The sequence below is a fragment of the Littorina saxatilis genome, linkage group LG9 (assembly GCF_037325665.1).
Source record: "Littorina saxatilis isolate snail1 linkage group LG9, US_GU_Lsax_2.0, whole genome shotgun sequence".
NCBI classification, from domain to species: Eukaryota; Metazoa; Mollusca; class Gastropoda; order Littorinimorpha; family Littorinidae; genus Littorina; species Littorina saxatilis.
In genome coordinates this window covers 59,280,964-59,298,228 of record NC_090253.1, presented here as the reverse complement: position 1 = coordinate 59,298,228, position 17,265 = coordinate 59,280,964, and the positions used below count along the sequence as shown (strand labels likewise).

General features: G+C 41.8%; 1 protein-coding gene across 3 annotated transcripts in view; it reads left to right on the top strand.

The window, feature by feature from the left end:
- The window catches only part of LOC138976632 (uncharacterized), a 75,418-nt gene extending 58,267 nt beyond the window's left edge, over positions 1 to 17,151 (top strand). For all 3 annotated transcript variants that reach the window (XM_070349504.1, XM_070349501.1, XM_070349503.1), the window contains exons 3-4: positions 13,228 to 13,452; positions 14,557 to 17,151. In XM_070349504.1, coding sequence (XP_070205605.1) covers positions 13,228 to 13,452; positions 14,557 to 14,924 — 593 coding nt within the window. In that variant the 3' untranslated portion in view covers positions 14,925 to 17,151. The remainder of the gene's footprint in view (positions 1 to 13,227; positions 13,453 to 14,556) is intronic.
- The last annotated feature ends 114 nt before the right edge of the window (positions 17,152 to 17,265 follow it).

The following is a 17,265-nucleotide window of genomic DNA, read 5'->3' as shown; positions in this document are numbered from 1 at the left end:
CCTGGATTCACGCATATACAGACGGTTCAGCAACAAACGCCGTGGCCAATGGAGGAGCAGGTGTACTTGTCAGATCTCCTGAGGGGCACACTTCTACAGCAGGGATACCAACAGGAAAGTACTGCTCAAACTATGCAGCAGAAGTTCAGGCCATCATGCAAGCAGCCTCCATGATTCATGACTCGGAAAGCGAATGCCCCCAAGTTGTTTTCCTCTCTGATGCACTGTCTGCCTTGGAAGCCCTTGCAGGAAACAAACTTCCTCGTCTGATGGAGAAACTCCAGGAGCTTGCCAAGACTCGACGAGTAGTCCTGCAATGGGTTCCAGCACACTGCGGAATTCCAGGCTATGAAACAGCTGATGAGCTCGCCAAACTCGGAGCCAGGGAGGAACAACCAGACAACCCGGTCAGCTTCGCTGAAAAGAAAACCCTCGTGAAGGCAGCAATGCGACCACAATCCACGAGAGACGCATATCATCTCCTAGAACGATGGCAGCAAGTAGTGATCATGCGACTACGAACTGGTCACTGTCGCCTCAACGCCCACATGTTCAGGAAGCTGAAGCTGACCCCATCACCAACCTGTCCCTGTGGTCTGGAAGACCAGACTCCAGAACATGTCTTAATGACATGCCCCCAACTCAAACCAATCAGAGACAAAGTGTGGCCAGCATCAGTCCCTCTCCGCACCAAACTCTATGGAAGCCACGACGTCATTCGTCTCGCAGACTAAACTGATGGTGTGACGGCGAACGCAAGAAGAAGAAGAAGTGTTTTTTTTGTTTGTTTTTTTTAAATAAATTTTGTGTGTGTCTCTAACAAATTTTATTCAATGTGAAATCCGATGAGAAAAAAGCCCAGAATGCACCAGATTGCACAGATTTTAACTGTTTTTTAAAACTTTTCCGGGGGACCATGCCCCCGCACCCCCCTAGTTCGCGCGCCTGCTTTGCAGGCGCGCGCTTGTGGCTTCGCCACTTCGCTGATTTGCCCCCCCCCCCCCCAAAAGGAGGAACCCCCCCTTACAACTCATTTGGTCCGGCCCTGCAGATACTGTCAGGCTTTTACACACAGTACAAACACCCTTCCATTTGAACGCTCACCAAACGGGAACATCCTAGGTGGCCTACGTAAAGAGCGATCAATTTTTAAAGAATTAATTTTGCAGATTGTCTCGAACACTTTTTGGACCCATCCTGAACTCAGGTCAAAAATGAGTTACTTCCCTTCGGTCGATCGATGATTATCAGAATGTTTTTGGACCGTGGTGCGTTTTTGCGCTAGACCTAACTTTTAAAATCTAAATAATAAATTGACAGCTTGTTACCCAAACATTCTTTAATCATAAAAGAATTCTTTTTTCATCAAGACAAGATCAGTACAATTCGAAGTTGTGAAAGTTTGAAAACAGAAAAGCCCGGAAGCAGGGTCACGCAAGGGTCGTAGCAGACGACGGTTTATCGTGCATATCGCCGTTCCTCTCAACAGTCAAAAACCATCGCTAGAGTTCTTGTGAACCACAGCCGTTTGTTTCGTGCATGAAAACGTGCTATTGTAGATAAGCTCACATCGAGTCTCATTCAAATGACTAACTGACGACTACATTGTGAAAAAGGAAAACTGGATCACTCGGGTTCACGATGGCTCAGGGGTAAGATAAACCACGCAAAAATAAATTCTTTGAAAATTGTTCGCTCTTTACGGAGGGCACCTAGGATGTTCTCATTCGGTGAGTGTTTAAATGAAAGGGTGTTTGTACTGTGTGTAAAAGCCTGACCGTATCTGTGATGGTTTACGGGAGGCTTACTGTGCCTTTAAACTGAACAGTCCTAGCAACAAGATCTGTGTTTAGCCACCTTCGGTTAAATGGATACTCCAAAGGATGGCCGAAAGAGGGAATGGGGTGGGGTGGGGTGGGGGTGTTGGTGAGGCGGAGGAACGGGGTAGGGATGCGGGGGGGGGGGGGGGGGGCGCTAGAGGGATGGCAAAAGGAGCGATGGCGTTGACTTCAAATAAAGGACAAAACTGGACACAGGGCATGTTTATCCAAAGTGAAAGATATGTAAGTGGGGAAGTGATAATAAAACAAGACAAATCGCATCAACATGTTATTGAATCATTTACTCAGTCTGTCGGCATCAAATATCAAAACCGAACGCACTAGATTAGTCTTCATCCAGACGAGTAAGTCATTGGCTGGTCGAAACCCGTCGACCGAGACAGCGCTGACTGATATTGTAAAAAAAGGTATATAAAAAAAACCTCCAATTTGCATCAAACGGATTTTCTTCATTTTTACATTTAGTCAAGTTTTGACTAAATGTTTTAACATAGCGGGGGAATCGAGACGAGGGTCGTAGTGTATGTGTGTGTGTGTGTGTGTGTGTGTGTGTGTGTGTGTGTGTGTGTGTGTGTGTGTGTGTGTGTGTGTGTGTGTGTGTGTGTGTCTGTATGTTTGTGTGTGTGTAGAGCGATTCAGAGTAAACTACTGGACCGATCTTTATGAAATTTTACATGAGAGTTCCTGGGTATGATATCCCCAGACATTTTGTTTTACATTTTTTTGATAAATGTCTTTGATGACGTCATATCCGGCATTTGGTAAAAGTTGAGGCGGCACTGTCACACCCTCATTTTTCAATAAAATTGATTGAAAATTTGGCCAAGCAATCTTCGACGAAGGCCGGACTTTGGTATTGCATTTCAGCTTGGAGGCTTAAAAAATAATGACTGAGCTTGACTAAATGTTGTATTTTAGCCTTACGCGACTTGTTATTAGCATATTTTCAAATGGAACAAAACATATTCACACTGTATTCGGGAAATGATATAAAAAAAAATACAATAATCTTTTATACATGTTATTGCACTGTACATTTTAGGCAGCATCTGGAAACACAATCCAGTCTGTTTGTTTGACGGAAAATCTAACGAATTTGTTTTCACAGTGCAGCCTCAGATTCTTTTACGGACAGGTATGACGTTATCGAAGACATGCATCCGACAACAAATAATGATCTGAAAGAATTCGCATGTAACGTTTCATAAGCATCTGTCCAGTATTGTTCTCGGAATAGTGGCTCTACACCCACACACACACACACACACACACACACACACACAAACACATACACACACACATGCACACAAACACACACATACACACACACACACACACACACACACACACACACACACACACACACACACATTTTCCTTGACATCGTGTATTATTTTTGGCGTCTCTGTTTCAACTTGTCTGGGATTGAGAGAAGGAAGGGATATGTCAGAACTGGGAGCATCTTCTTTCGTTTTCACCTGCCATGTCACCCTAAACATGCTCGTTAACTCTCTCCACAGCTACAAGGTGTTATGATTGGAAACGTTCCCAGTTGGATGGCATCGTCTTTTTGCTGTTCTTTCTCCCATCAGTACTGTTTGTGTTATTGCTATTCCCGACTTCATTTCAAGCCAGCTTCATATTCTTCTTGTTCTCACGTTTTTTTCTTCTACTTTTGTTTTTTTCTTGTTTTTCGTCTGCTTGTTTGTCGTCTCTTTGCCTATTTGTTTTCGTTCTTTCGTGATGTTTTCTCTCTCCATCTTTCTCTTTCTTTTTATTGTTTTTTGTGTTCCTTTTTTCCCCTTTTTTTGGGTCTGTTTCTTCATTTTCCTCTTTTCTTCTGTTCTTGTTTTCTTTATTCTTCTTTAGAATTTCAAACAGAATGAGGCAGAGCGATGTTAAGATATCAAATAACCAAAGGGAAGTAATCGCTCTTAATGCATACTTTGTTTAGTCTCTTCTTCTTTATCTTCTTCTTATCATTGCCTCTTGTATTGTGTGTTCTATCCGCAATGCGTGAGGCTGTCAGTCCGTCTATCAGTATAGTCCGTTGTCGAAGCCGTAGACTGTACATTTTCAACACTTACAAAGAAACGTGTGTGCCAGCAAACGACAAGAAGAAGAAGAAATGTGTGTGCAATATATTTGCATGCCATTATAGAGAACATCACGTTCAGGACGGCTGGTACAAACTGTTTGTACTATTGACAAATTATCTGCATTTTTGAGTCACTTGAGAAAAAGTGACTCTATGTAATCGGTCAGTGTTAGTCTGTCCGGCCGGCCGTCCGTAGACACCACCTTAACGTTGGACTTTTCTCGGAAACTATCAAAGCGATCGGGCTCATATTTTGTTTAGTCGTGACCTCCAATGACCTCTACACTTTAACGATGGTTTCGTTGACCTTTGACCTTTTTCAAGGTCACAGGTCAGCGTCAAAGGAAAAATTAGACATTTTATATCTTTGACAAAGTTCATCGGATGTGATTGAAATTTTGTAGGATTATTCTTTACATCAAAGTATTTACATCTGTAGCCTTTTACGAACGTTATCAGAAAAACAAGGGAGATAACTAGCCTTTTCTGTTCGGCAACACACAACTTAACGTTGGGCTTTTCTCGGAAACTATAAAAGTGACCGGGCTCAAATTTTATGTGAACGTGACTCATTGTGTTGTGAATAGCAATTTCTTCCTGTCCATCTGATGCCTCATATAATATTCAGAACTGCGAAAGTGACTCGATCGAGCGTTTGCTCTTCTTGTTCTTTTTTGATCTACACACAAAAAATGATGATCTGAAAGAATTCACATGTAACCCCATTGACGCATTTTAGGTCATAAAATGAACTTTTTGTTGAGGTTCCCATCCGAAGGTTTTCACGGAGGCCCCCCAAGGGAAAGTAAACCCAGCTTTTATGTCAGAAAAATTAGGTTCAGTGTCTTTTTATGCCAGACTAATACAGTAATTTCGTTATATCATTGACTTTTCCTCTCTCTCCTAATTTTTTTTTTGTGAACGCTGTTTTTATGTATCTATAATTACACGTTTCGTAACCTTAACCTTATTCAGTTTTTGTTTGTTTTTATTTTGTTCCTTTAACAAGTCATTAGTTTCGACACCAATTCAGAAATTCACTGTCTGCTGTTCGGGAAACGAACTATTACAATTTCGTCCAAGGTTAGTAAAGAGTCTGAAAAAGCGTTTCCTTTGGGTAATAAGTCCCAACAAGGGAAATCATATAGATTTACTGTTTGTTAATACGACCAGCTTCGAGGGGTTCAAATCAATGAAAGTGTCTAATATAAATTGAGTGCAGCACGTGACGATAACACAAACGCGATATGAGAATGGCACGAGTGTTAAGTCTTTGCTCTCAATTAATGGGACGTTAAAAAATTAACAATCAATGAACTTGCTCTCCACTCAACCCCTCTCGCTACTGTCACTTTCTTGTTGTTCTTCTTCTTTCTTTTTCTGAATGTGTGGGCTGCGACTTCCACGTTCACTCGTTGGCGCGAGTAGGCCTTTACATGCGGTCATAGTCCGATTCCGGGGAATGCATGCGAGATGTTTTTGCGTTTTTATGTATAACTCACTAATGGATTACAAGATCTTTTTCGTGCGCACTTTGTCTTGTGCCTGCGTTTACAAAATGGGGGATAAGGCACAAGCATGTCAGCAGATATGATGACCCGGAAGGTCGAAACATACGGAACGCGGATCGTATCAACTGATGCATCAAATTGATGCATCCAAAACCAAGAATTTGATGCATCATTTTCACAATTTGATGCATCGTTTGAATGCATCAGAATTTTTGGGTTTTCCCGGAAAGTGCGGAGCAAAAAGCAAAATTTGAACCGGAATACGAAGCGAAACGAACTATTTTCACAGATATGTGACAGAATGAGAATCACTCGCCGCCGGTGATTCCCCCACAGCGCGTCACGTCATCACTCAACAACTGAGGGATAACATTAAGACAGACATACACTGTGCATTTCAAAAAACACTTACCGTTCAAGCCGGGCTTCTTGTGTGTAAGATCCCGATCGCAAAACATTTGCACAATAAAAAAAGGTTCGCCGAACATCAGTCAAAAACGATTCTTCTTCGGCCATGTTGAAAACGTCGGAAAACGAAAGTTTGAGTCGAAGACGAAGGTCAAGGGCATCAAAACTTCGTGTGCACAAAAGACAAACCACTAACAAAACAAAAAATGCCTTAAAATGCATAATGCCGTGACTTTGACTTGTTCCATATCTAATGGTATGTTGTACGTTTATTTTTGTTTTATCTAACCAATCTGTTTATATTCGTCAAAATGTCATTTCAAGTTTTTCCGTGCTCAGGCATTTCTTACGGAAAGACCGGAAATGAATGATCTTTCGCATGCATACAAAACCGAAAGTGATGCATCAAAATGATGCATCAAAAGGATGCATCATTTTCGTATCGGATGCATCATTTTCGTATCGGATGCATCAGTTTTTGAAAATGATGCATCCTTTTTGAAAATGATGCATCCTTTTGTGAAAATGATGCATCAAATTGTGAAAATGATGCATCAAATCTTGGTTTTGGATGCATCAATTTGATGCATCAGTTGATACTATCCGCGTTCCGTAGAAACAAAGATATCCACTCTTAACTCACCATGCGAAGCCTGGATTCGAACCCCGAACCTTCCATCCGAAAAACCGACGTCCTAACGGCACCAAGTATGCGAGCTTCTGTGTGTGTGTGTGTGTGTGTGTGTGTGTGTGTGTGTGTGTGTGTGTGTGTGTGTGTGTGTTCGCGCATTTCACTGCACTGTTTTTTTGTTTTAAATGTTTGTTTATTTACTCATTTTGATTTTTCCTTCTGCCCCCCCCCCCCCCCCCCTTGTTGGACAAATTGTTTTTAATTATTTTTTTCTCCTCAATCACTTTTTTTTTGAAGCTGTTCATTTCTTATGCCACCCACATACTTCCCCCTCGTTATCGTCAAAAGACACATACACCCCCACCTTTTTACGTATGTTTATGTTTTAACGTAGAGGGGTGAATCGAGACGAGGGTGTGGTGTACGTGTGTGTGTGTGTGTGTGCAGAGCGATTCAGAGAAAACTACTGGACCGACCTTCATGAAACTTGACATGAGAGATCCTGAGTATGGTATCTCCAGAATGTTTTTTAAATTTGTTTTGATAAATGTCTTTGATGACGTCATATCCGGCTTTTCGTAAAAGTTGAGGCGGCACTGTCACGCTCTCATTTTTCAACCAAATTGGTTGAAAGTTTGGTCAAGTAATTTTCGACGAAGCCCGGACTTTGGTATTGCATTTCAGCTTGAAGGCTTACAAATTAATAAATGAGTTTGCTCATTAAATTTGTCATTTTGTTTGTTTGTTTGTTTATTTGTTGCTTAACGTCCAGCCGACTACGCAGAGCCATATCAGGACGAGGAAGGGGGGGATGAAGGGGGCCACTTGTCAAGCGATTCCTGTTTACAAATGCACTAACCCATTACTTGTGTCCCAGCAGGCTTTAGTAAAACTAAATTAATACCTACTGGAAGATTACCAGTTTCCAGTATGTTAAAATAGGCTTAACCTATCTACTGCTGGACTTACATCAGAACACTAACAGATTAAACTATACATGAATCGCGAGACAAGCGGCAAGAGAAGAGATTTTTGGAAAAAATACAGGTGAATGAGCAAGAAGGCAGAAAAAAGAAAAGAATTCATGAAGAAAAAGAGAGCATGACAGGAAAGAGGAACCAAAAATCTACCTAACAGCAAACTAGAAAGCTCCTGCGGTTCCAAAAACAGGAGGGGCCTTTAATTTCATAACCGCAGTGCCCCACTGCGGGAAAAGTTCTCATTAAAATCGATTTTTTGCAAACAGATTTAAAATTGATTGCATCGTATTCTTCATCACATTCTGAATCTAAAAATATATACATATGTCATGTTTACTCTTAAAATGTGATCACAATTAACAAAAATAGATTAATTAATCTTACGATTAAAATTTAAGAAATCGATCCAAAAATGATTTCATCTTATTCTTTATCATTTCCTGATTCCAAAAACATATAGATATGATAGGTGGTATTCAAAACAAGCTCAGAAAGTTAACAAGAATACAGAAAAGCGCGCTTTCCTGCTTAGCACAATACGCTACCGCGCTAATCTAGCGTGTCAATATCACTACGTTTTGCACGTGGGAGGTGAGCGATTTCCTTCACGCGGGGATTGACGAAGCTGTACTGTCTTGGTGAAAAAATACAGTGCGTTCAGTTTCATCCCGTGAGTTCGACAGCTTGACTAAATGTAGTAATTTCGCCTTACGCGACTTGTTGTTTCTTTCTGCTAGCCAAACTGGTATACAGAGAATTTTTCCGCTCTTGTCCCTTTCTTCTCCTTGCACGGATGAGCTTGCGGCGTGTAGGTTTTCTAAAAGCTGCATTTCGTTTTGAAGGAATTATTGCCTTCTAACTTTAACCTTTTTCTCTCTCCTGCTTTCCCTGTCACTTTCAGTAGCACAGGAAACTGAAAGCACGATCGAGCCATTAGTATTTTACCTTTTATTTTTCATTCTTACCTTTTACTTTTGTCACGTTTATGCTAAAATGCATTGCCGCTGTATCATAGCGATCTTTGTAAGCGAGGGAGACCTGTTTATTGAAACAAATGCCGGTTTTCTGCAGCCGGCTATGTATGCCCCTCGCCCCCTCCTTCGCTTTCTTCAGATTTGTTTCTCTCTTCATTTCGTTTTTTTTATCCACTTCTTTTTCTTGCCCCTTTCCTCTTTTCTCAGTCGGGTTAATGTGGTTTCCATACACGTTAGCCAACCTGACAATCGACTTCACGCATCATTGTCGGGATAGATCACGAAGACAAGTAAGGGTAGACTGCAATTGTTACCTCTCTACCGGTGTTTTACTTCTTTGTAAAGGTATTTTCCATCCCGCGTACATAGTTATGTTCACCGCTACACATCTGTCCTCACTTGGACACATACTAAAAATCAATGGTGTGGCTGTGTTCTGTGCAGCGTGTTGTTTTTGGGGAGTCCCAAAAGTCACCCCCAAAAAACAAAAACAAAACTTTTTTTTTTAAATGGCATCTGGTCTCATACGTTTACCAAAAACCGTGTCTGCTAAAGTTAGCTCATGTCTGTGCCTGCGAAGTCTGAAAGGGCGCTTATGAGAGCAAACAAATCGTCAGAAATGTTCCATCCAATTTGTTCCCAGACGATCACTTTCACACTTTCTGTCACTCTTGTCAACCTCACACAGACATAAGCTCGTGCAGCGCGTGCTGAAAATATGGGTCACTGCCTTAGGAGACGGGAAACTGCAGGGTAGGGAAGAATCAATTGGTGCTCATCGTAAATCTTCTGGTGTGTGGTTAAATGTCTGGAACGAACGTGGGAATTATTACCCAGCTTGCGATGTTTGTTCCATACAAGTTGGCGAGAAATGGCTGAAATGGAGCGTTGCGGTTTGCCCGTGTGAGGCACATTATCACACTGCACTGACTGTGATCAGTGGTGTAAGTGTGTTTGCTGAAATGTCACACAACCCGACTTCTTGTCGTTAGTTCCAGGCTATTGACTTGCACGCTCCTGATGGTTGTAACTTGAGGAAGAACAGAAAAGCCTTTTTACATTTAGTCAAGTTTTGACGAAATGTTTTAACATAGACGGGGAATCGAGACGAGGGTCGTGATGTACGTGTGTGTGTATGTGTGTTTGTGTGTGTATACATCGATTCAGAGAAAACTACTGGACCGATCTTCATGAAATTTGACATGAGAGTTCATGGGTATAATATCCCCGGACATTATTTTCTTTTTTTGGAAAAATGTCTTTGATGACGTCATATCCGGCTTTTTGTAAAAGTTGAGGCCGCACCGTCACGCCCTCATTTTTCGATCAAATGGATTGAAATGTTGGTTAAGCAATCTTCGACGAATAGAAGGCCGGACTATGGTATTGCATTTCAGCTTGGAGGCTTACAAATTAATGAATGAGTTTGGTCATTCAAAATCTGAAAATTGTAATTAAAATTATTTTTTTATAAAACGATCCAAAAATAATGTCATCTTATTCTTCATCATTTTCTGATTCCAAAAACATATAAATATGTCATATTTGGGTTGACAATCAGCTCTGAAAATTAAATATATGAAAATTATGATAAAAATTAAATGTCTGGAATCCCTTAAAAAAACCAATTTATTCCTTGTCGGTTCCTGATGCCAAAAACATATAGATATGATATATTTGAGTTAAAAACAAGCTCAGAAAGTTAAAAAGAACAGAGATACAGAAAAGCGTGGTATCAGTCCTGCTCAGCGCAACCACTACCGCGCTATTCTGGTATGTTAATTTCACTGCCTTTGCCACGAGCGGTGGACTGACGATGCTACGAGTATACGGTCTTGGTGAGAAAAAAAATACAGTGCGTTCAGTTTCATTCTGTGAGTACGACAGCTTGACTAAATGTTGTATTTTCGCTTTACGCGACTTGTTTGTTTTTGTTCTGACTGCGCATCACAGGCTACTCTTGGTGGTGATCCCATGCAAGACTGCCAGGGAGGTACAAAGAAAAAGACAGGAAAAGACGATGTTTTGAAATAACTTTCTTAGAATAAATCTACTATCTGGCTGTTTTGTGCGCGACGGGGTGGATTTAAAAAAAAAATTCGGTTTTGCTAAATTAATTTTGCGAATGACACCTACATAATGATGTCAGTCTCTAAACTCTAATTTGCAGACAAATATAGCACTCTTCGCACAAAGTCGACAGGGTGTTGATTTTAGCGATTTGTCTGAGTGGAAGAATGCTCTTTTCTTGTACAACTGATTTGAGGGGGTGATCATTTTCCTTATGATCGTTTCTGCGGGGAGTGATATCTTTTGATTGTGTTTTTCGGTGACTGAATATTTGAACTAAACCTTAGTTCTTTTAAGTCCATTCTTGTTCCTCTCTTCGCGTCCAACCCGCAGCGGCATCTCAGACAGCTATATATATATATAGAAGCGATCGAACATTTCTGTTGATTTGATTTAAAGTTGCAGCCCTACATGCCAACCGGCATAACGGCAGTAAGTAAGTAAGCAAAGTAAGTAAGCCCACATTTCCCTGGAAGGCTTCAAGTATACGCTCTCCTCAATCTTCAAAGTAAAGCAAAAGCAACAACGACAACAAGACCAAACAAACCACCCAAAAAACACAGCAACAACAACAACAACAACAACAACAACAACAACAACAACAACAACGACAACAACAACAACAACACAACAGAGAGAGAGAGAGAAAGAGAGAGAAAGAGAGAGAAAGAGAGACAGAGACAGAGAGAGACAGACAGACAGATACAGAGAGAGAGACAGAGAAAGAGAGAGCGAGAAAGAGAGAGAGAGTGAGTGAGTTAGTGAGTGAGAGAGAGTGAGTAAGTGAGTGAGTGAGTCATGAGTGAGAGAGAGAGAGAGAGAGAGAGAGAGAGAGAGAGAGAGAGAGAGATAGAGAGAGAGACGCATCCCAGCAGAAATCATTCCATGAATGATCTTGAAGAATTTGGACTGATAGTGTTCCAAGAAACCCGTTTCTTCTTTCTGTTGATCTCTAGAAATTTATCAACTTCCTGCAAAGTAAAATAAATTCAGTTAGTGAGAAGAAAAAATGGTAGGGTACCCAAGAGTCTCTTTTCATCCAAAAAGATAATTACGCCGAAGAAAACACGGAAAGAAAAATTATCCCAAGATCACATGTACTTTCTTTGGTATTGCAGGAACATTAACGCACGCACACATACACAAACATACACACACATACACACATACACACACACATACGCACGCACACACGCACGCACGCACTCACGCACGCACGCACGCACACACACCTCCCCCACCCCAACACGAACACAAGCAATGACTGAGCTATATATACTTCCTCCTTCAAATTGATTCAGGGAAGCAAGTTCGGCTTACCAATTACGCCTAAGCTTGAAAGATGAGGAATTCACACTCTCTAGTCTGCGAAGCGGCGCTTAATTCCACCCTGAAACCCCCCCATAGCTATTATCTGTCACCCCATCCTCTGGTACCGCCATTTGTTATTCCAGAGCCCGCTCGGTCTGTCACAGCAAACCATTTCCCCGGGGAAAGAGTGCTCCCTGCAGGCCAGTGATGTATTGGTCAGTGTAGGTCGTCCAGGGAGGTGTTATGACAGCCCGTGTTTGGATGGTGCCAGTTAATCAGGGGTACTTCCCCGCTCTCCCAGCTTGGTCAGCAGTATTTTACTTGCTTCATTGTTTTTTTGTTTGACGACCCCTTTCCCCATCCATTCCCCCCTCCCCGTCTCCAGGAGAAAAATTCTGCCCTGCTAGTCGTATTTCAAGAATATTTGCTCATTTCTGAGTTCCCGGTTTTTTTTTCCAAGTTTCCGAGCCAAAGCTTTGGGGCTGTATTTTGGCAAGTATTTCCCATCTGCATACATGCACTCTTCTTAGTCAGTAACTTCTCTCTTTCAGTAGCTTCTGAGCAAAGGAAGATTTACTGATTATAACATTGGAACAGTAAAGATGTATTAGTGAAGATGCCAAGTTGGGTCTTACCCGCACGGTGAACCCGTCATAGGACGCATGATGGGGCATTTTATGAAGGTAGCCGTGCCAAGCGCATTTCCCCCCATCCGTGGTACGCACATCGCTAGCTTGGTCCGAAATGCTTTTTTCATTCGCATTTAACCCCTGAGATCAACTGAAGAGGGTCTCCCAAAACTGATCACGTTGGTAGGGAGTGTTTGCTGCGGCCCGATGTCCCCCTCCCCCCCCCCCCCCCCGGGGGGGGGGGGGAATGAGTCAAGGAAGTCAACCGGCCTCTATATCTGAGGGCCGTTCCCTTATCCGCCACCTGGGGACCCACTTGGTTTGGGAAGGTTACCCCGACGATATACTCAAGCGAGAATAAATTAAATAAAATGTACACACACGCACACACACACACAAAGAGAGAAAAAAAGGAATGAGTGAATAGGCGTATAGGTAAAGGGAACAAACTCTTGGCGACTAAGTCAGTATTGAAGGTATTCTCCAAACAAGGCATTCACATTTATGTACAGATACAGGATTACTCAAACTTAATATACCCCCCTGAAGCTGAAGAGTTTCAGCTATTTTAAGAACAATTAATGGCTTATCCTTGATTTTAAACATGATCAACTGGTGTCAGCAGCCACTCATTATTTCTTTTAAAGTTAGTATTAAATCCTTTTTATTTTGGACAGCCGTGGGGGGGGGTTCCGGAACCCCTGTAACCCTGCCCCCCCCCCCCTAATCCGCCCCTGGTTTGCTTGCTACATTCTCCTCTCGTCTTTGTTTCAGATCACATGATTCCAGAAGAATTACTTCCCCCTGACGATGGCTCCGGACCTGATGACGAAGATATGTCAGACCTTTTTAATGGCGTCATACACGGTGACGTCAATTTCCGATGCTACAGATGCACCGGCCACAGCGACCAGACAGGTTGCAACATGACGTCATTTCTTGAAAATCAGATGGATTACGTCACAGAGTGCACAGGACATTGCTTGAATATATCTACAGGTTGGTGTGTGACAAAAGCAAAGAATAAAGTGTGTGTGTATGTATGTGTGTGTGTGTGTGTGTGTGTGTGTGTGTGTGTGTGTCTGTGTGTGTGTGTGTGTTTTAACGCGCGCGCAACCACACTTGTTCAATATATAGCTTTCATAAAGTACTTAAAGAAAACACACACACAGAATGATAGATAAAAAGAAAGAAACAGTTTCTTAACAACCGCTTTTCTGTCAATAATTCCGCATGTCCTGAAGCCCTCGAAAAACCCTCCACACACTCTGACAAAATCTCCCATTATTGCAGCAAAGCCGGAGTGGCAGTTCGAACAAGAGAACACTCCAGCCGAGCACCGTTCTTTGAAGATGCTCATCACGATTGCCTCGTATTGCAATTTTAAGTGACAAGGGACACGGCGAAGAATCATTCATCCTCTTAACTCCATTTCCCAGTGAAATTGCCGTCCGTGTCCCCTACTGACACAGGGCCCAAGCGTGGTCAGTTGCTTGCATCAGTGTGTCGGGCTGTTTTTGTACTGGTATTTTATAGACAGTGCAATTTCCTGAAATGTCTGGTTGTGTTGAAACATGTATCGATCCCGATGTTATCTCTAGCATGGAATTCTCTCTCTCTCGCTGCTGTGCTCAAGCGAGGCCAGAGTGTCGTTCAAATCACAATAAATCTGTCTATTTGGAACATGAAAGAAATGAGGCTGAAGTTATGCTGACCTCGTAAAAAATAAAAATGTAAAATAGGGAGGGGGTGTGGGTGCCGGGGCAATGGATGGGGAGGAGGAAGGAAGGGGTACCGACAAGACAGAGGGGTGGGGGGGGGGATATGGTTACGTACACTAAAACACTAGCGGTTGCTTGTGCACTTTCAACAGAGCTTCTGTCAAGTTCTGAGTCATTACCTCTCCCATCGCCTCATGGACTTTGCAAGTGCACTTGCTCTTGTAAAATATTTTTTTAAAAACACGTTTTAACCTCAATATATTTATGTTCCATTTTTCTGACCAACTAGTTTATTTCAGTAACGTTCTCACAAGCCTCCAAACCTATTACGGACATCAACACGTGACACGTCGGTAAAAACTGTGTTGTTGTTTTGTTTTAGCGGACAGCACAGTTTTCGAGTGTACGGCGGACGTTCCAGCCAAATCTTCTGCCTGCTTCAAGAAAGGCGGGATGACCATGTGCTTCTGCAGCAGTGATCTCTGCAACGCTCCGCCCTCATTGGCATTGCCCCGCGATGACGTCACTATAGACCTGCCTACGTCACGCGATGAGATCAGCATTACGTCAAAGCGTGATAAAAACGTCACATTCCCTGAGCCGTCACAACAACGTCAGAACAATAACACTTACATCCAGGCCGGCGAGGTTCACGGTGGTGCTGCTTTTGTGAGAGGTTGTAGCTGTCTTTATTTGCTGGTGGATTTGCTTTGGCTTTTTCGCTGGATTGGAGAAAGGGAGTTTTTATAGTTGTGACAGGGGAGGCTACCGCTCCTTTCACAACGTACTCTGCTCCCAGGTTGTTGGCCTTTAAAGTCAACACCTGTGGTTTGTAGAGTTCTGTTTGTGATAGGGTCTGGTGGTTTCCGATTGTCTGTATGTTCATGGAAACCTTCGGGTTTGCATAACAGTTTTTATAGGGTTAAGAAATTAGCCCTAAACATTTTCAAACCTGTTTGATTGCACTTCGCTTCCCGAGGTGATCGTAGTGTTTCGGCACTCGGTTACATAGTTAACACGCATAATACCGTGTATTGCTGTCACTGAACTATCGCAGATAACTGATGAACTCTTCTTGACTGGTTGTGGCAACTTTCCATTTGCAGTAAAGATCACACACATGCATTTATGAACACACATACATGTACATTTTTCTTCTTCTGCGTTCGTGGGCTGAAACTCCCACGTACACCACGTGTTTTTTGCACGAGTGGAATTTTACGTGTATGACCGTTCTTACCCCGACATTTAGGCAGCCATACGCCGCTTTCGGGGGAAGCATGCTGGGTATTTTCGTGTTTCTATAACCCACCGAACTCTGACATGGATTACAGGATCTTTTTCGTGCGCACTTGGTCTTGTGCTTGCGTGTACACACGGGGGGTGTTCGGACACCGAGGAGAGTCTGCACACAAAGTTGACTCTGAGAAATAAATCTCTCGCCGAACGTGGGGACGAACTCACGCTGACAGTGGCCAACTGGATACAAATCCAGCGCGCACATGTACATTAACACAAACACACATGAATTCGCAAGTCCATGAATGCACAATCATGTGCACACGTCATGCTCGGACACACGCAGACACACACCAACACTCACACAAACATATGCTATTCCAACCTGTCTTACACCGTGAAAACGAAATCCATACAAGTCTATATTTGTATCAAAATGAAGTTTACGAGCTATATGTAGTTACATGTACCTCTTTGGTTCTCTCAGATTCACCATTTCTGTTTTAAAAGCAGACTGTTATATACATACATCCCTGTCCAAGCTCAGACCCTACCCAACCATTCACGCATCTAATTCATCACAATCGTTTTTACAATGTTATCACTGCATAATTATGTATTTTCATCCTATGTGCCATGTTATGAAATGGGGGGTCCTTCACGTCCTCACAGGAAATTTTCCTTTTAGGGACATGAGTTGGTGATACGCTAGAAAATGCCATGTTATCTGTATTCATTTCATGTTAACAAAAAATTTGACTTTACGTGAGCTGGTGGCTATCTTGATAGAATCTCAAGAGTAAATCTTTCATCTTTTATAACCGAATAATCATTTCATCATTTTACATGAATGTAATCACTAAAACTGTTTCAGGTTTTCTAACACCTTTCAAAATGTTTAATTTCCGTTATTTGTTTGTGTTAAATGTGATAAAATGACACAGATTTTACTTTCCATACTGATTCTTTTTGGTTTATTAAATGTTCTTTTATTTTTTGCCGAGATAATTTACTAGTTGAATCATTACATCATTTTCATTGTATTTGTGGTGCGTAATGGAAATAAGTTGCTTTTAAAAAACAACAACTTTAAGCAGCATGCTGAAAATGCCAAATGAATAAAAATCTATGTGTGCGTGCAAATCTTCATTTGATTGTAAAGTGTGCAATGCCTGAATCAGTACTTAAAATTATTAGCACTAAGGCCAAAAAAAAAAAATTGTCTGTTTCTGGTAACATGGCTAAAAAAAATAGGGTCGGTAGGTCGGGATTTTTTAAAAATTTTTTTACCCCAAATGTAGACCAATAAAACTAACTTTAAAAATCGCGCAAAGAGACTGGATTCACTATACATAGAGACAAGACACTCAACACATTTACAAATCGTCAGCGGACTTTCGTTTTCACACGTTTTTGTTGTTCATTTTCTCACCCTGTCCTTTACCACCAAAAAAATATAAAAAAATTTTGAGTTTGGAAAAAAAAAGTTTAGGGTCGGCGCCGAAATTTAGGGTCGGTTGGGTGACCAGAAACAGACAATTTTTTGTTGTTGGCCTAATCACATGAGTAGGCTAATGAATTAAATGGATGATTAACATATCACATTGTTGGTGGATCAGAGTAGGCTGTCGATACTTAACATGTGCTTCCAGTGGTTTTGACTGAAAGGGGTAGATACTAAAAACATGTGCGCTTTCATTGTTCAGAACATGCTGCTTCAATAAAAATTGAATTGTTAGTGACTGCATTGTGAATGAAATATATATATATGTGTGTGTGTGTGTGTGTGTGTGTGTGTGTGTGTGTGTGTGTGTGTGTGTGTGTGTGTGTGTGTGTGTGTGTGTGTGTGTGT